At 49.3% G+C, this 20425-nt stretch overlaps 1 protein-coding gene across 2 annotated transcripts in view; it reads left to right on the top strand.

Annotated features, from left to right (window-relative positions):
• Positions 1–20425, top strand: part of SPAG17 (sperm associated antigen 17) — a 384631-nt gene that overhangs the window by 103770 nt on the left and 260436 nt on the right. For both annotated transcript variants that reach the window (XM_075334839.1, XM_075334840.1), the window contains exons 2-3: positions 13073–13213; positions 14566–14625. In XM_075334839.1, the coding sequence (XP_075190954.1) occupies positions 13073–13213; positions 14566–14625 (201 nt within the window). The remainder of the gene's footprint in view (positions 1–13072; positions 13214–14565; positions 14626–20425) is intronic.

The raw sequence follows: 20425 nt of genomic DNA, 5'->3' as shown, positions 1-20425 counted from the left end.
TAGCTCTTTTGTGTGCAGTTCTTTTGCGTGCAGTTCTATTGTGTGCAGTTCTTTTGCGTGCAGTTCTTTTGCGTGCAGTTCTTTTGCGTGCAGTTCTTTTGCGTTATAGCTCTTTTGCGTTATAGCTCTTTTGTGTGCAGTTCTTTTGTGTGCAGTTCTTTTGCGTTATAGCTCTTTTGTGTGCAGTTCTTTTGCGTGCAGTTCTTTTGCGTGCAGTTCTTTTGCGTTATAGCTCTTTTGTGTGCAGTTCTTTTGCGTGCAGTTCTTTTGCGTTATAGCTCTTTTGCGTTATAGCTCTTTTGTGTGCAGTTCTTTTGCGTGCAGTTCTTTTGCGTGCAGTTCTTTTGCGTGCAGTTCTTTTGCGTGCAGTTCTTTTGCGTGCAGTTCTTTTGCGTGCAGTTCTTTTGCGTGCAATTCTTTTGCGTGCAGTTCTTTTGCGTTATAGCTCTTTTGCGTGCAGTTCTTTTGCATGCAGTTCTTTTGTGTTATAGCTCTTTTGCGTGCAGTTCTTTTGTGTTATAGCTCTTTTGCGTGCAGTTCTTTTGCGTGCAGTTCTTTTGCGTGCAGTTCTTTTGTGTGCAGTTCTTTTGCGTGCAGTTCTTTTGTGTGCAGTTCTTTTGTGTGCAGTTCTTTTGCGTGCAGTTCTTTTGCGTGCAGTTCTTTTGCGTGCAGTTCCTTTGCTTGCAGTTCTTTTGTGTGCAGTTCTTTTGCGTGCAGTTCTTTTGCGTTATAGCTCTTTTGTGTGCAGTTCTTTTGCGTGCAGTTCTTTTGCGTTATAGCTCTTTTGCGTGCAGCTCTTTTGCGTGCAGTTCTTTTGCGTGCAATTCTTTTGCGTGCAGCTCTTTTGCGTGCAGCTCTTTTGCGTGCAGCTCTTTTGTGTGCAGTTCTTTTGCATGCAGTTCTTTTGCGTTATAGCTCTTTTGCGTGCAGTTCTTTTGTGTGCAGTTCTTTTGCGTGCAGTTCTTTTGTGTGCAGTTCCTTTGCGTGCAGTTCTTTTGCGTCCAGTTCTTTTGCGTTATAGCTCTTTTGCGTACAGCTCTTTTGCAAGCAGCTCTTTTGCGTACAGCTCTTTTGCGTACAGCTCTTTTGCATGCAGTTCTTTTGCGTGCAGTTCTTTTGCGTGCAGCTCTTTTGCGTGCAGTTCTTTTGCGTTATAGCTCTTTTGCGTGCAGCTCTTTTGCGTGCAGTTCTTTTGCGTGCAATTCTTTTGCGTGCAGCTCTTTTGCGTGCAGCTCTTTTGCGTGCAGCTCTTTTGCGTGCAGTTCTTTTGCGTTATAGCTCTTTTGTGTGCAGTTCTTTTGCATGCAGTTCTTTTGCGTTATAGCTCTTTTGCGTGCAGTTCTTTTGTGTGCAGTTCTTTTGCGTGCAGTTCTTTTGTGTGCAGTTCCTTTGCGTGCAGTTCTTTTGCGTCCAGTTCTTTTGCGTTATAGCTCTTTTGCGTACAGCTCTTTTGCAAGCAGCTCTTTTGCGTACAGCTCTTTTGTGTGCAGTTCTTTTGCGTGCAGTTCTTTTGCGTTATAGCTCTTTTGCGTGCAGCTCTTTTGCGTGCAGTTCTTTTGCGTGCAATTCTTTTGCGTGCAGCTCTTTTGCGTGCAGCTCTTTTGCGTGCAGCTCTTTTGCGTGCAGTTCTTTTGCGTTATAGCTCTTTTGTGTGCAGTTCTTTTGCATGCAGTTCTTTTGCGTTATAGCTCTTTTGCGTGCAGTTCTTTTGTGTGCAGTTCTTTTGCGTGCAGTTCTTTTGTGTGCAGTTCCTTTGCGTGCAGTTCTTTTGCGTCCAGTTCTTTTGCGTTATAGCTCTTTTGCGTACAGCTCTTTTGCAAGCAGCTCTTTTGCGTACAGCTCTTTTGCGTACAGCTCTTTTGCATGCAGTTCTTTTGCGTGCAGTTCTTTTGCGTGCAGCTCTTTTGCGTGCAGTTCTTTTGCGTGCAGTTCTTTTGCGTGCAGTTCTTTTGTGTGCAATTCTTTTGCGTGCAGCTCTTTTGCGTGCAGCTCTTTTGCGTGCAGCTCTTTTGCGTGCAGTTCTTTTGCGTTATAGCTCTTTTGTGTGCAGTTCTTTTGCATGCAGTTCTTTTGCGTTATAGCTCTTTTGCGTGCAGTTCTTTTGTGTGCAGTTCTTTTGCGTGCAGTTCTTTTGTGTGCAGTTCCTTTGCGTGCAGTTCTTTTGCGTCCAGTTCTTTTGCGTTATAGCTCTTTTGCGTACAGCTCTTTTGCAAGCAGCTCTTTTGCGTACAGCTCTTTTGCGTACAGCTCTTTTGCATGCAGTTCTTTTGCGTGCAGTTCTTTTGCGTGCAGCTCTTTTGCGTGCAGTTCTTTTGCGTGCAGTTCTTTTGCGTGCAGTTCTTTTGTGTGCAATTCTTTTGTGTGCAGTTCTTTTCTGTTATAGCTCTTTTGCGTGCAATTCTTTTGCGTACAGCTCTTTTGCGTGCAGTTCTTTTGCGTGCAGTTCTTTTGCGTGCAGTTCTTTTGCGTGCAGTTCTTTTGTGTGCAGTTCTTTTATGTGCAGTTCTTTTGCGTGCAGTTCTTTTGCGTGCAATTCTTTTGTGTGCAGTTCTTTTCTGTTATAGCTCTTTTGCGTGCAATTCTTTTGCGTACAGCTCTTTTGCGTGCAGTTCTTTTGCGTGCAGTTGTTTTGCGTGCAGTTCTTTTATGTGCAGTTCTTTTGCGTGCTGTTCTTTTGCGTGCAGTTCTTTTCTGTTATAGCTCTTTTGCGTGCAGTTCTTTTGCGTGCTGTTCTTTTGCGTGCAGTTCTTTTGCATGCAGTTCTTTTACGTGCAGTTCTTTTATGTGCAGTTCTTTTGCGTGCAGTTCTTTTGCGTGCAGTTCTTTTGCGTGCAGTTCTTTTCTGTTATAGCTCTTTTGCGTGCAATTCTTTTGCGTTATAGCTGTTGTATGTGCAGCTCTGGCTGTGACTGGAGTATAAGACATTATTAGATTCAGTGTGGCTGAGAGGCTGCCGCTGGAGGGCTCGGTGGTGCGCCCGCACCCGGGTCTGTGGGTGACAGGTTGCCCATGCAGCGATCCGGGCGTGCCGCACAACTCCAGGCCGTGCAGCGGCTTTCATTTTCATTAGTGAGCGCTGCTCTTGGCTGAGGAGAGACGTCTTCTGCTCCCGGTTCAATATTTCTCACCAGAGAAGAAACTCATCCATCAAGATGTCGTCTTCTTCTCCTCTTTTTTTCTTCTTCGAGTTTTCTGTGGATTCAGTAAATCACTGAATAAAAACACGACAAGCTAAAATAAAAAAATCACTCTGCTCGCAGATGATCTGGAAACAAATGTGAGAGCGGATGAGCTCAGCACTTGGCACGGCGGGCACGCGGCATTAGGGAAAAGATGATGAAACCAGGATTTTCAGCTTTATTGGCTTGTAGAAGCTTCAGAGATTTTCCGGCCAAGTTACAGATTGTAGAAGAAAACGTTTCTTGAGAAGGCGCGGGATCCAGATCTGTGCTGCGAGCAGTGGTGGCCTCATGGGCCGGGGCATTATGGCCTGTGGGCATATCGGGGACTGGAGAAACCATGCCAGCCACCTGGCACCAGCTCCAGCCTTGTCACCGCCTCCATAGGGCAGGAAACCTTTCCCAGAATTTTCCAGTCGATTTTAGAGCTTTGCAAAGTCACAAAGCACCTTTCCTAGATGGGTCAATAGTTGGACATGTTCCCACCAATGTGTCTCCTATCCGTGTCCACAGCCAGGTCACCTCCTTACATCCTTTTGCCAGAAGCCGTGTAGGACAAGAACCTTGGTCAAAGGTTTTGGTCAAGGAACCAAGACTTGGAGATAAAGATCATGAAATGGTTCCACCTGTCTCTTCCGCCAGATCGTAGAGTCTTCAGATGATGATAGTGGCCACTTTGTGGAGGTCAGATTGATAATAAAATGATACACGAGAAACCTCGCTCTGCACAGATCCAAATGTGATGGTCTAACCGCACATGAAGGAAGTGTCTTTCTAGTATTACTGTCCAAAAGGGATGGAAGAGGCTTGGTGGCTTTCACCAAGGACCATCCTCACCCCAACGTACCTTCATAAGGTTCAGATACATCGAAGACATGCCGGTAAAACATGGCTGAGATTGAAGAGCTTGAAAGTTGCGCTCTTAGTACCCATCTGCACCAGACAAGGCATGGTCTCTACTCATAGATTATTATTATTTTAAAAATTTCTGACTGAATTTAGAAAATAGTTTGGACTTTAGCATTGACTTCTCACCTGAGGAATCATGACATCTTCTGAGACTGACCCCAATGACCAACGTTCACTACAACCTCTGTCTATGTAGAGAGATTTCTCCTAAGACGTCTTCTCTACCTGAGATGTTTCACGGTCAGATGGACTCTCTTACGACCAACTGCTGCCCTGGGATTGGGAGGTCTTCTTAGAGAACACCAATACATCTATAAATGTGGCCGCCACTGTGAGGTGCAGAGTCTCCTCTGAATGTTTTCAGTAGTTTACCAGCTCATGAGTACGATAACAGTACCAGGCTCAGCGTATGAATATGCTAACAGAACCAAGCTCAGCACATGAATACAGTAACAGAACCAAGCTCAGCACATGAATACAGTAACAGTACCAAGCTCAGCACATAAATACAGTAACAGTACCAAGCTCAGCACATGAATACAGTAACAGTACCAAGCTCAGCACATAAATACAGTAACAGTACCAAGCTCAGCACATGAATACAGTAACAGTACCAAGCTCAGCACATAAATACAGTAACAGTACCAAGCTCAGCACATGAATACAGTAACAGTACCAAGCTCAGCACATGAATACAGTAACAGTACCAAGCTCAGCACATAAATACAGTAACAGTACCAAGCTCAGCACATGAATACAGTAACAGTACCAAGCTCAGCACATGAATACAGTAACAGTACCAGGCTCAGCGTATGAATATGGTAACAGAACCAAGCTCAGCACATAAATACAGTAACAGTACCAAGCTCAGCACATGAATACAGTAACAGTACCAAGCTCAGCACATAAATACAGTAACAGTACCAAGCTCAGCACATGAATACAGTAACAGTACCAAGCTCAGCACATGAATACAGTAACAGTACCAGGCTCAGCGTATGAATATGGTAACAGAACCAAGCTCAGCACATAAATACAGTAACCGTACCAAGCTCAGCACATGAATACAGTAACAGTACCAAGCTCAGCACATAAATACAGTAACAGTACCAAGCTCAGCACATGAATACAGTAACAGTACCAAGCTCAGCACATGAATACAGTAACAGTACCAGGCTCAGCGTATGAATATGGTAACAGAACCAAGCTCAGCACATAAATACAGTAACAGTACCAAGCTCAGCACATGAATACAGTAACAGTACCAGGCTCAGCGTATGAATATGGTAACAGAACCAAGCTCAGCACATGAATACAGTAACAGTACCAAGCTCAGCACATAAATACAGTAACAGTACCAAGCTCAGCACATGAATACAGTAACAGTACCAAGCTCAGCACATAAATACAGTAACAGTACCAAGCTCAGCACATGAATACAGTAACAGTACCAAACTCAGCACATGAATACAGTAACAGTACCAAACTCAGCACATTAATACAGTAACAGTACCAAGCTCAGCACATGAATACAGTAACAGTACCAAGCTCAGCACATGAATACAGTAACAGTACCAAGCTCAGCACATGAATACAGTAACAGTACCAAGCTCAGCACATGAATACAGTAACAGTACCAAGCTCAGCACATGAATACAGTAACAGTATGAATCTCATCACATGAATACAGTAACAGTACCAAGCTCAGCACATGAATACAGTAACAGTACCAAGCTCAGCACATGAATACAGTAACAGTACCAAACTCAGCACATGAATACAGTAACAGTACCAAGCTCAGCACATGAATACAGTAACAGTACCAAGCTCAGCACATAAATACAGTAACAGTACCAAACTCAGCACATGAATACAGTAACAGTACCAAGCTCAGCACATGAATACAGTAACAGTACCAAGCTCAGCACATGAATACAGTAACAGTACCAAGCTCAGCACATGAATACAGTAACAGTACCAAACTCAGCACATGAATACAGTAACAGTACCAAGCTCAGCACATAGTTACATAGTTACTTAGGTTGAAAAAAGACCTAGGTCCATCTAGTTCCCCTTCCTCCACCAGTTCTACATTTAGTCACTAAGTCATTTATAACCAACAATATTGTGTACTGAGGAAATCATCCAGCCCTTTTTTGAAAGCTGTTATAGTATCTGCCATTACTACCTCTTGTGGTAGTGTATTCCACAGTCTGACCGCTCTAACTGTAAAGAACCCTTTCCTATTTAGGTGTCGGAATCACTTTTCTTCCACTCGCAGTGACTGCCCCTGGTCCTTAGTACTGTCTTTGGAAGGAATAAGTCCTGTGCCAGTCCTTTATATTGACCACACATGTATTTATACATATAAATGAGATCTCCTCTGAGACGGCTTTTTTCTAAGCTAAACATATCTAACTTTTTCAACCTGTCATCGTATGGGCGGCCTCCATTCCTCATCATACGGGCGGCCTCCATTCCTCATCATACGGGCGGCCTCCATTCCTCATCATACGGGAGGCCTCCATTCCTCATCATGCGGGCGGCCTCCATTCCTCATCATGCGGGCGGCCTCCATTCCTCATCATATGGGCGGCCTCCATTCCTCCTCATACGGGCGGCCTCCATTCCTCATCATATGGGAGGCCTCCATTCCTCCTCATACGGGCGGCCTCCATTCCTCCTCATACGGGCGGCCTCCATTCCTCATCATACGGGCGGCCTCCATTCCTCATCATACGGGCGGCCTCCATTCCTCATCATACGGGCGGCCTCCATTCCTCATCATATGGGCGGCCTCCATTCCTCATCATACGGGCGGCCTCCATTCCTCATCATACGGGCGGCCTCCATTCCTCATCATACGGGCGGCCTCCATTCCTCATCATATGGGCGGCCTCCATTCCTCATACGGGCGGCCTCCATTCCTCATCATATGGGAGGCCTCCATTCCTCCTCATACGGGCGGCCTCCATTCCTTGTAATAGTCTAGTTGCCGCCTTTGAACTGACTCTAACTTCTGAATGTCCTTTTTAAAATGTGGAGCCCAAAACTGGATCCCGTATTCCAGATGTGGCCTTACAAGTGATTTATAGAGGGGTAACAATACGTTGGGATCACGGGATCTAATCTCTCTTTTTATACACCCTAGAATCTTGTTTGCTTTAGCAGCTGCTGCTTGACATTGAGTGCTGCTGCTCAGCTTATTTGTAATGAGAATACCCAAGTCCTTCTCCTGTTCTGTAGTCCCGAGTTTACTTCCATTTAATGTATACGCAGCTATAGGATTACTCCGTCCTAGGTGCATTACTTTACATTTATCAACATTAAATCTCATTTGCCGAGTATCTGCCCATTCTGACATCTTATCCAGATCTTTTTGTAAAATTGTACTATCCAGGTCAGTTTTTAATATCCTACATAGTTTGGTGTCATCGGCAAAGACTGACACTGTACTATCAATCCCATCCACAAGGTCATTAATAAAGAGAGTAAAAAGAATCGGTCCAAGCACAGATCCCTGCGGCCCCCACTGCTCCCAGTACAGATCCCTGCGGCCCCCACTGCTCCCAGTACAGATCCCTGCGGTCCCCACTGCTCCCAGTACAGATCTCTGCGGCACCCCACTGCTGACTATAGCCCATTTAGAGAATGTAGCATTTATGACGACTCTTTGTTTCCTATCTTTTAGTCAATTCCTTACCCAGTTGCATATAGTTTCCCCTGGTCGCGGCTTCTGGAGGTTTAGTATAAGGCTATTATGTGGGACAGTATCAAATGCCTTTACAAAGTCCAAATAAATCACATCAGCTGCATTACCAATATCCAGATCTGCACTTACCCGCTCATAGAACCCCAACAGGTTGGTTAGACACGACTTATCTTTCATGACTCCATGCTGTTTGTCAGTTATCATATTATTTTCTGCAATATATTTTTGCATGTCATCCCTTAAAATGCCCTCAAAAACTTTGCATACTACTGATGTCAGGCTTACTGGACGGTAGTTGCCTGGATCTACCCTCTTACCTTTCTTAAATATCGGTACCACATCAGCAATCCTCCAATCCTGAGGCACCAACCCTGTTACAAGCGAGTCTAAAAAGATGAGATACAGCGGTATGTCGATTACGGAGCTCAATTCCCTCAATATTCGTGGATGAATGCCATCTGGCCCTGGGGATTTGTCAATGTTTAATTTACTCAGACGTAGGCGTACTTCATCTTGTGTTAAATTAATTATATCGGGTGGTGGACTTTGATTTTTCACTTGTTGAATGATCCCTGGTACAGTCAGTTCCTTGGTGAATACAGATGAGAAATGCCTATTTAATATCTCAGTCTTTTGTTTGTCCTCTATAACTAACTTGTTATTATATTTTAAGGGGCCGATACTATCCTTTGTTTTCCTTTTGGCATTAATGTATTTATAAAAGATTTTGGGATTTATTTTAATGTCATTGGCGATTTTTGTTTCAGTAGCTAATTTTGCTTGTTTGATTTCTTTTTTGCATTGCCTATTGATATCTTTATACACCTGCAATGCTATTTCTGTATTCTCAGCCTTTAAGATTTTAAACGCCCTTTGTTTTTGTTTTATTATACTTTGTACAGTCTTATTTATCCATAGTGGTTTCTTTTTATTCCTGGACATTTTATTACCAGAGGGTATACGTTTTTTACAGGACTCTAGTAGTATATCCTTAAACTTTCCCCATTTATGTTCGGTATCCCCAGTTACCATGACTTTGTCCCAATCTACACATTTAAGCTCTTCCCTTAATTTGTTGAAATTAGCTTTCCTAAAATTCCAGGTTTTAGCATTCCCCCTTTGAAATGTTCTATTGAATATTACGTTGAAGCTTACCATATTATGATCGCTGGTGCCCAAGTGCTCCCGGACCTGTAGATCTGAAATTGTATCTGGATACAGTAACAGTACCAATGAATACAGTAACAGTACCAATGAATTCAGTAACAGTACCAAGCTCAGCACATGAATACAGTAACAGTACCAAGCTCAGCACATGAATACAGTAACAGTACCAAGCTCAGCACATGAATACAGTAACAGTACCAAGCTCAGCACATGAATACAGTAACAGTATGAATCTCAGCACATGAATACAGTAACAGTACCAAACTCAGCACATGAATACAGTAACAGTACCAAGCTCAGCACATGAATACAGTAACAGTACCAAGCTCAACACATTAGTACGGTAACAGTACCAAGCTCAGCACATGGGTACAGTAACAGTATGAATGTCAGCACATGAGTATGGTAACAGTACCAAGTTCAGTGCATGAATACGGTAACATTACCAAGCTCAGCCCATGAATAAGTGGTCCTGGGGTAGAGGGTCGTGACCGCTCTGTGGACGAGGTATCTGTTCTATCCCATGATGATGAGTGGTCCTGGGGTAGAGGGTGGTGACGCTTTGTGGACCAGGTATTGGTTAGCGGTTCTGGGGTGGAGGGTGGTTACTGCTGTGTGGACCAGGTATTGGTACTATCGCATGCTGATGAGCGGTCCTGGGGTGCAGGGTGGTGACCGCTCTGTGGACCAGGTATCGGTTACTGGTCCTGGGGTGGAGGGTGGTGACCGCTCTGTGGACCAGGTATCGGTTACTGGTCCTGGGGTGGAGGGTGGTGACCGCTCTGTGGACCAGGTATCGGTTACTGGTCCTGGGGTGGAGGGTGGTGACCGCTCTGTGGACCAGGTATCGGTTACTGGTCCTGCGGTGGAGGGTGGTGACCGCTCTGTGGACCAGGTATCGGTTACTGGTCCTGGGGTGGAGGGTGGTGACCGCTCTGTGGACCAGGTATCTGTTACTGGTCCTGGGGTGGAGGGTGGTGACCGCTCTGTGGACCAGGTATCGGTTACTGGTCCTGGGGTGGAGGGTGGTGACCGCTCTGTGGACCAGGTATCGGTTACTGGTCCTGCGGTGGAGGGTGGTGACCGCTCTGTGGACCAGGTATCGGTTACTGGTCCTGGGGTGGAGGGTGGTGACCGCTCTGTGGACCAGGTATCTGTTACTGGTCCTGGGGTGGAGGGTGGTGACCGCTCTGTGGACCAGGTATCGGTTACTGGTCCTGGGGTGGAGGGTGGTGACCGCTCTGTGGACCAGGTATCGGTTACTGGTCCTGGGGTGGAGGGTGGTGACCGCTCTGTGGACCAGGTATCTGTTACTGGTCCTGGGGTGGAGGGTGGTGACCGCTCTGTGGACCAGGTATCGGTTACTGGTCCTGGGGTTGAGGGTGGTGACCGCTCTGTGGACCAGGTATCGGTTACTGGTCCTGGGGTGGAGGGTGGTGACCGCTCTGTGGACCAGGTATCGGTTACTGGTCCTGGGGTGGAGGGTGGTGACCGCTCTGTGGACCAGGTATCGGTTACTGGTCCTGGTGTGGAGGGTGGTGACCGCTCTGTGGACCAGGTATCGGTTACTGGTCCTGGGGTGGAGGGTGGTGACCGCTCTGTGGACCAGGTATCGGTTACTGGTCCTGGGGTGGAGGATGGTGACCGCTCTGTGGAACAGGTATCGGTTACTGGTCCTGGGGTGGAGGGTGGTGACCGCTCTGTGGACCAGGTATCGGTTACTGGTCCTGGGGTGGAGGGTGGTGACCGCTCTGTGGACCAGGTATCACTTACTGGTCCTGGGGTGGAGGGTGGTGACCGCTCTGTGGAACAGGTATCGGTTACTGGTCCTGGGGTGGAGGGTGGTGACCGCTCTGTGGACCAGGTATCGGTTACTGGTCCTGGGGTGGGGGTGGTGACCGCTCTGTGGACCAGGTATCGGTTACTGGTCCTGGGGTGGAGGGTGGTGACCGCTCTGTGGACCAGGTATCGGTTACTGGTCCTGGGGTGGAGGGTGGTGACCGCTCTGTGGACCAGGTATCGGTTACTGGTCCTGGGGTGGAGGGTGGTGACCGCTCTGTGGACCAGGTATCGGTTACTGGTCCTGGGGTGGAGGGTGGTGACCGCTCTGTGGACCAGGTATCGGTTACTGGTCCTGGGGTGGAGGGTGGTGACCGCTCTGTGGACCAGGTATCGGTTACTGGTCCTGGGGTGGAGGGTGGTGACCGCTCTGTGGAACAGGTATCGGTTACTGGTCCTGGGGTGGAGGGTGGTGACCGCTCTGTGGAACAGGTATCGGTTACTGGTCCTGGGGTGGAGGGTGGTGACCGCTCTGTGGACCAGGTATCGGTTACTGGTCCTGGGGTGGAGGGTGGTGACCGCTCTGTGGACCAGGTATCTGTTACTGGTCCTGGGGTGGAGGGTGGTGACCGCTCTGTGGACCAGGTATCGGTTACTGGTCCTGGGGTGGAGGGTGGTGACCGCTCTGTGGACCAGGTATCGGTTACTGGTCCTGGGGTGGAGGGTGGTGACCGCTCTGTGGACCAGGTATCGGTTACTGGTCCTGGGGTGGAGGGTGGTGACCGCTCTGTGGACCAGGTATCGGTTACTGGTCCTGGGGTGGAGGGTGGTGACCGCTCTGTGGACCAGGTATCGGTTACTGGTCCTGGGGTGGAGGGTGGTGACCGCTCTGTGGACCAGGTATCGGTTACTGGTCCTGGGGTGGGGGTGGTGACCGCTCTGTGGACCAGGTATCGGTTACTGGTCCTGGGGTGGAGGGTGGTGACCGCTCTGTGGACCAGGTATCGGTTACTGGTCCTGGGGTGGAGGGTGGTGACCGCTCTGTGGACCAGGTATCGGTTACTGGTCCTGGGGTGGAGGGTGGTGACCGCTCTGTGGACCAGGTATCGGTTACTGGTCCTGGGGTGGAGGGTGGTGACCGCTCTGTGGACCAGGTATCGGTTACTGGTCCTGGGGTGGAGGGTGGTGACCGCTCTGTGGACCAGGTATCGGTTACTGGTCCTGGGGTGGAGGGTGGTGACCGCTCTGTGGACCAGGTATCGGTTACTGGTCCTGGGGTGGAGGGTGGTGACCGCTCTGTGGACCAGGTATCGGTTACTGGTCCTGGGGTGGAGGGTGGTGACCGCTCTGTGGACCAGGTATCGGTTACTGGTCCTGGGGTTGGAGGGTGGTGACCGCTCTGTGGACCAGGTATCGGTTACTGGTCCTGGGGTGGAGGGTGGTGACCGCTCTGTGGACCAGGTATCGGTTACTGGTCCTGGGGTGGAGGGTGGTGACCGCTCTGTGGACCAGGTATCGGTTACTGGTCCTGGGGTGGAGGGTGGTGACCGCTCTGTGGACCAGGTATCGGTTACTGGTCCTGGGGTGGAGGGTGGTGACCGCTCTGTGGACCAGGTATCGGTTACTGGTCCTGGGGTGGAGGGTGGTGACCGCTCTGTGGACCAGGTATCGGTTACTGGTCCTGGGGTGGAGGGTGGTGACCGCTCTGTGGACCAGGTATCGGTTACTGGTCCTGGGGTGGAGGGTGGTGACCGCTCTGTGGACCAGGTATCGGTTACTGGTCCTGGGGTGGAGGGTGGTGACCGCTCTGTGGACCAGGTATCGGTTACTGGTCCTGGGGTGGAGGGTGGTGACCGCTCTGTGGACCAGGTATCGGTTACTGGTCCTGGGGTGGAGGGTGGTGACCGCTCTGTGGACCAGGTATCGGTTACTGGTCCTGGGGTGGAGGGTGGTGACCGCTCTGTGGACCAGGTATCGGTTACTGGTCCTGGGGTGGAGGGTGGTGACCGCTCTGTGGACCAGGTATCGGTTACTGATCCTGGGGTGGAGGGTGGTGACCGCTCTGTGGACCAGGTATCGGTTACTGGTCCTGGGGTGGAGGGTGGTGACCGCTCTGTGGACCAGGTATCTGTTACTGGTCCTGGGGTGGAGGGTGGTGACCGCTCTGTGGACCAGGTATCGGTTACTGGTCCTGGGGTGGAGGGTGGTGACCGCTCTGTGGACCAGGTATCGGTTACTGGTCCTGGGGTGGAGGGTGGTGACCGCTCAGGTGCTGAGGAGTCTTTCTGTAGATTCTGCTTCACGTCTGATCTTCTCCATTATTCAGGACTCGTGGACGGTGGACATCGCTTTTGTGGTTGAGAACCAAGAAGAAGATGAAGTCCACACCAAGGCTCTATCACAGGCCGTGTGCAGCCCGCAGCGCCGGCTCTTCAGCCTGGTATCATGGGACACAGTTCTACAACAGGTACAGTGTCTATTACCGGTCCAGATACCACCCCCATATTGGCTAAACACACCCCAAAATACCGCCCCTAGGATATATATACCCCATTATACCGCCCCTAGATTATACACCCCATTATACCGCCACTAGGTTATATACACCCCATGATACCGCTCCTAGTTTGTACACACCCTAATATACCGCCCCTAGGTACACCCCATTATACCGCAACTAGGTTATACACACTCCATTATACCGCCCCTAGGTACACCCCATTATACCAACCCTAGGTTGTACACACTCCATTATACCGCCCCTAGGTACACCCCATTATACCACCCCTAGGTTGTACACACTCCATTATACCGCCCCTAGGTACACCCCATTATACCACCCCTAGATTATACACACTCCATTATACCGCCCCTAGGTTATACACACTCCATTATACCGCCCCTAGGTTATACACACTCCATTATACCGCCCCTAGGTACACCCCATTATACCACCCCTAGGTTATACACACCCCATTATACCACCCCTAGGTTGTACACACTCCATTATACCGCCCGAAGATTATACACACCCCATTATACCACCCCTAGGTTATACACACTCTATTATACCGCCCCTAGGTTATATGTACCCCATTATACCGCCTTAAGGTTATATACACCCGTTATACCGCCCCTAGGTTATACACTCCATTGTACTGCCCCTAAGTTAAATACAACCCATTATACGCCCCTAGGTACACCCCATTATACTGCCCCTAGGTTATACACTCCATTATACCGCCTGAAGGTTATACACACCCATTATACCGCCCCTAGGTTATACACACTCTATTATACCGCCTGAAGGTTATATACATGCGTTATACCGCCCCTAGGTTATACACTCCATTGTACTGCCCCTAAGTTAAATACAACCCATTATACGCCCCTAGGTACACCCCATTATACCGCACCTAGGTTTTACACACCCAATAATACCGCCTGAAGGTTATACATACCCATTATACCGCCCCTAGGTTATACACACTCCATTATACCGCCTGAAGGTTATACATACCCATAATACCGCCCCTAGGTTATACACACTCTATTATACCGCCTGAAGGTTATATACATGCGTTATACCGCCCCTAGGTTATACACTCCATTGTACTGCCCCTAAGTTAAATACAACCCATTATACGCCCCTAGGTACACCCCATTATACCGCACCTAGGTTTTACACACCCAATAATACCGCCTGAAGGTTATAGACACCCGTTATACCGCCCCTAGGTTATATATACGCCATTATTGAGATAATTTACCGTCTTTAATTTCCCTTTTCTTGTTGTTTTATTTTTTCCACTTTTTTAGGTTCATGAACTTGGAAACCCCAAAATGAAGAAGTCTAGAGACGCCCCCCAGTATTACGAGGTGAGGACCCGCGGTTCTGGTATCGGAAGGTTTGTAGATGCGGCCTGGTCAGGGATATCTGGATCTCCGCAGGTTTCGCCTGGTTACCCTGACACACACCACCCTTTTATGACCACCCCGGCCCCCCGTCCCCCCGGCCTTGTGCTGCGTTTTCACCCGGAGATGCCCCATAAAGTTTTAATACATCTCAGTTTTAAGTCGATATAAAATGCGCTGCGGTGGCGAGGGGGGAAAGGCGCGAGCGTGGGGGGGCAAGGCGCGATCGAGGGGGGGCAAGGCGCGAGCGGACATCACTGCGCTCTCCACGGACTCATTTAACACATACTCGATTGTTAACTTTATTGGCTTAACCCTCCGCCTCCCGGCGCATTTCCCGAACACATTCATATAACGCACATTAACAAGTTATTTACGAGGTAAGGAATTAACAAAAACCCTCCGGTGCGTGCACAGCGCTGCCGTCAGTCCGGGGGTGTGATGGGCGCAGCCGTCGCCTCCAGCTACACTCTGCACAGTCTCTGGCTCTAATTACCTGAGAGGCAGATGCCAGACCCCAGAAAGACCAAGGAGAAGAGGAAGCGTTATAGGAAGCCGCGAATCGAGGCGGCACTTTACCACAGGTCATAGACGGGAGCGTCCAGACCTACTGGACCCCAGAAAGACCAAGGAGAAGAGGAAGCGTTATAAGAACCCGCGAATCGAGGCGGCACTTTACCACAGGTCATAGACGGGAGCGTCCAGACCTACTGGACCCCAGAAAGACCAAGGAGAAGAGGAAGCGTTATAAGAAGCTGCGAATCGAGGCGGCACTGTACCACAGGTCATAGACGGGAGCGTCCAGACCTACTGGACCCCAGAAAGACCAAGGAGAAGAGGAAGCGTTATAAGAAGCTGCGAATCGAGGCGGCACTTTACCACAGGTCATAGACGGGAGCGTCCAGACCTACTGGACCCCAGAAAGACCAAGGAGAAGAGGAAGCGTTATAAGAAGCTGCGAATCGAGGCGGCACTGTACCACAGGTCATAGACGGGAGCGTCCAGACCTACTGGACCCCAGAAAGACCAAGGAGAAGAGGAAGCGTTATAAGAAGCTGCGAATCGAGGCGGCACTGTACCACAGGTCACAGACGGGAGCGTCCAGACCTACTGGACCCCAAAAAGACCAAGGAGAAGAGGAAGTGTTATAAGAAGCCGCGAATCGAGGCGGCACTTTATCACAGGTCATAGACGGGAGCGTCCAGACCTACTGGACCCCAGACAGACCAAGGAGAAGAGGAAGCGTTAGAAGAAGCCGCGAATCGAGGCGGCACTTTATCACAGGTCAAAGACTGGAGCGTCCGGACCTGCTGGCCTCCAGAAAACTCGACACTAGCTACACCGGAGGACCACCATAAAAAGTAGCACTGTCCATACCCTCCATGTAATGGCTCAGTCCTCCCGTTGGGGGCAGAGTCAGCCCCTTCTGGGGTGCAGTATAAGCTGAGACCTCAGATGTGATCTGTTACTATAAATGGTTGGTAAAGACTATTAAGAACCTGAAGTTTGGCCACCACGGTGGAGGGTTGTATCGCCCTTCTCTTTGGAGAATTGATACCTCTTGGCCACAGTCACTCTGGATTGGACATGACTGGAGTGTGGAGTCTAAGCAATCTTCCGTGTATTATTTTTAACCCCAGCAAGATAATATGGACTTTCCCTATTCGACTTCCTCAACACAGTCCCTCAAGTAGTGATCAACGGGCAGTGAAGACATTGACGCATCGTCTACCAAGTATAACACAGGATAAGGCAAATTGAAAATAAGGTGTACCGATGAGACGTAACCGAAACAAGGAGTGAACTGCAAGTAGACATGTGGTCCAGCAGTGCCAACATCATCCAAGGGTGGGAACTGCCATGATGTTCAGTCAGCTGAGCAGGGAAGGAGAATTGGGGCCCAATCCAGCTGTTCATGAGGACTTGCCGCTGGATTCCGATGAGGCGAGCAACAAGGGTGCTGTGTGGCTGCTCACAATCAAAGGCTTGCCTGTACTGATACATATGGCAAATGGTTTGAAAAATTGTGTGACGATGTTTAGGAAACTATGGTTCTTGTAAAATAAAACAATAAGCAAGGTGAGGTAGATCATCCGCTGCTGGAGTAAAGGGTGAACCATCTACTGGTGGATTCATTGTGGACCATCCACTCCTGGTGCCAAGGTGAACCTTCCACTGGTGGAATCATTATGGACCATCCACTCCTGGAACCTAGGAAGCTGCTCCTGGAGCCAAGGTGAACCTTCCACTGCTGGAGTAATTGTGGACTATCCACTCCTGGAGCTAAGGAAGCCGCTGCTGGAGCTAATGGTGGACCTTCCACTGGTGGAGTCATTGTAGACCATCCACTCCTGGAGCTAAAGAAGCTGTTGTTGAAGAAAAAAGTGAAACTTCCACTGGTGGAGTCATTGTGGACCATCCACTCCTGGAGCTAAGGAAGCTGCTGCTGAAGAAAAAGATGAACCTTCCACTGGTGGAATCATTATGGACCATCCACTCCTGGAGCCAAGGAAGCCGCTCGAGCCAAGGTGAACCTTCCACTGGTGGAATCATTATGGACCATCCACTCCTGGAGCCAAGGAAGCCACGGCTTGAGCCAAGGTGGACCTTCCACTGGTGGAGTTATTGTGGACTATCTACTCCTGGAGCTAAGGAAGCTGCTGCTGAAGAAAAAAGTGAACCCTCCACTGGTGGAGTCATTGTGGACCATCCACTCCTGGAGCTAAGGAAGCTGCTGCTGAAGAAAAAGATAAACCTTCCACTGGTGGAATCATTATGGACCATCCACTCCTGGAGCCAAGGAAGCCGCTCCTGGAGCCAAGGTGAACCTTCCACTGGTGGAGTTATTGTGGACCATCCACTCCTGGAGCTAAGGAAGCTGCTGCTGAAGAAAAAGGTAAACCTTCCACTGGTGGAATCATTATGGACCATCCACTCCTGGAGCCAAGGAAGACGCTCCTGGAGCCAAGGTGAACCTTCCACTGGTGGAATCATTATGGACCATCCACTTCTGGAGCCAAGGAGCCACTGCTGGAGCCAAGGTGAACCTTCCACTGGTGGACTAATTGTGGCCCATCCACGCTTGAAGTCAAGGAAGCCACTGCTGGAGCCAAGGTGGACCTTCCACTGGTGGAGTTATTGTGGACTATCTACTCCTGGAGCTAAGGAAGCTGCTGCTGAAGAAAAAAGTGAACCCTCCACTGGTGGAGTCATTGTGGACCATCCACTCCTGGAATCAAGATGGACAGTCCACTGGTGCAGTCATTGTCATCAGTTCCACACCTGGTGCCAAGGGAACCACTGCTGGAGCTGAAGTGGACCACCCACTGATGGAGTCATAGTGGACCATCCACTCCTGGAGCCAAGGTGGAGCTTCGACTGGTGTCATTTTGTACCATCCACTCCTGGAGCAAAGGGAGCCGCTGCTGGAGCCTAGGTGGACCTTCCACTGGTGGAATCATTGAGGACCATCCCATCCTGGAGTCAAGGAAGCTGCTGCTGGAGGCAAGGTGGACCGTCCACTGGTGAACTCATTGTGGACCATCCACTCCTGGAGCCAAGGAAGCCAATGCTGGAGCCAAGGTGGACCTTCCACTGGTGGAGCCAAGGTGGGTCATTCATGGCTGCTCTCCAGGAGACCAAGATCTTTGATGGAATAATAGGACCTTGATGAGCTGTAACAGGATAGATGGAAGCAGTCAGAGAAACCATGAGGAGAAGCCTAAAGACCCAAACGGAAGATGGGATATAATTGAGGTCCTCGCTTCCTCCTTATCACTTCACACTTCACCAGGTATGATGACCATTACACGTGATTAGTCCTCTGATCAACGATAAGAGACTCCAGCAGATGACACGGATGGATCATGACGCTGCTCTGCAAGAGACTCCACAAGGATCTGCATCCCCAGGTGTGGACACCTCACCATGGGCTCCTGCGACAGACTGCAAATATCCTGCAAAATCAGAGCGAGGATGAAAGTCATAGCCAGAAGGAGGACAAGCAGGACCAAGCTAGGAACAAGGTCCAGGCTTCACACAGGGACCACGGTGTGTAGCAGAGAACAGGTTACAACAAAGTCTCCAGTGACCTCATTGGGCAGGGATGGATTATAGGATGTGAGCGTAGGAGTATCATCACCCTTATGCCTCCAACTTTATTTCTGTTGTTGCCTAATGAAAATGTGTTTATGTGGCAGAAAGTTGTCAGGCAGGTCAGTGTTTCTACATCCTTCCAAAGTTTCCCCGAGATGTGCCGCACCGCCTAAGCCTCGTGATAGTGGCCCCAATAGTCACAGAATGTCCCCCCTATACACATATAGACATGGAGGTGCCTCTATACTCATGCCATGTGCCCCTATAGATATGGTGTGTGCCTATAGACATGGAGGTGCCTCTATACACATGGCATGTGCCCCTATAGACATGGAGGTGCCTCTATACACATGCCATGTGCCCCTATAGATATGGTGTGTGCCTATAGACATGGTGGTGCCGCTATACACATGGCATGTGCCCCTATAGATATGGTGTGTGCCTATAGACATGGAGGTGCCTCTATACACATGGCATGTGCCCCTATAGACATGGAGGTGCCTCTATACACATGGCATGTGCCCCTATAGACATGGAGGTGCCTCTATACACATGGCATGTGCCCCTATAGACATGGAGGTGCCTCTATACTCATGCCATGTGCCCCTATAGATATGGTGTGTGCCTATAGACATGGTGGTGCCGCTATACTCATGCCATGTGCCCCTATAGATATGGTGTGTGCCTATAGACATGGTGGTGCCGCTATACACATGGCATGTGCCCCTATAGATATGGTGTGTGCCTATAGACATGGAGGTGCCTCTATACACATGGCATGTGCCCCTATAGACATGGAGGTGCCTCTATACTCATGCCATGTGCCCCTATAGATATGGTGTGTGCCTATAGACATGGTGGTGCCGCTATACACATGGCATGTGCCCCTATAGATATGGTGTGTGCCTATAGACATGGAGGTGCCTCTATACACATGGCATGTGCCCCTATAGACATGGAGGTGCCTCTATACACATGGCATGTGCCCCTATAGACATGGAGGTGCCTCTATACACATGGCATGTGCCCCTATAGACATGGAGGTGCCTCTATACTCATGCCATGTGCCCCTATAGATATGGTGTGTGCCTATAGACATGGTGGTGCCGCTATACTCATGCCATGTGCCCCTATAGATATGGTGTGTGCCTATAGACATGGAGGTGCCTCTATACACATGGCATGTGCCCCTATAGACATGGAGGTGCCTCTATACACATGGCATGTGCCCCTATAGACATGGAGGTGCCTCTATACACTTGCCATGTGCCCCTATAGATATGGTGTGTGCCTATAGACATGGAAGTGCCTCTATACACATGGCATGTGCCCCTATAGATATGGTGTGTGCCTATAGACATGGAGGTGCCTCTATACACTTGCCATGTGCCCCTATAGATATGGTGTGTGCCTATAGACATGGAGGTGCCTCTATACACATGGCATGTGCCCCTATAGACATGGTGTGTGCCTATAGACATGGTGGTGCCGCTATACACATGGCATGTGCCCCTATGTACCTGGTGTGTGCCTCACACCCTATAGACATGTCATGTGTCCCCTATAGACATGCTGGTGTCTCGTCTATGCCGCAGGTTGAGATCCTCGGGTGTAGAGCTGAGCAGAGGACACTGTAGATGTGCAGCATTGGAGCCTGCTATATGGGCAG

The sequence above is a fragment of the Anomaloglossus baeobatrachus genome, chromosome 2 (genome assembly GCF_048569485.1).
Source record: "Anomaloglossus baeobatrachus isolate aAnoBae1 chromosome 2, aAnoBae1.hap1, whole genome shotgun sequence".
Lineage (NCBI taxonomy): Eukaryota > Metazoa > Chordata > Amphibia > Anura > Aromobatidae > Anomaloglossus > Anomaloglossus baeobatrachus.
This window is presented reverse-complemented; position numbering and strand designations above follow the sequence as displayed.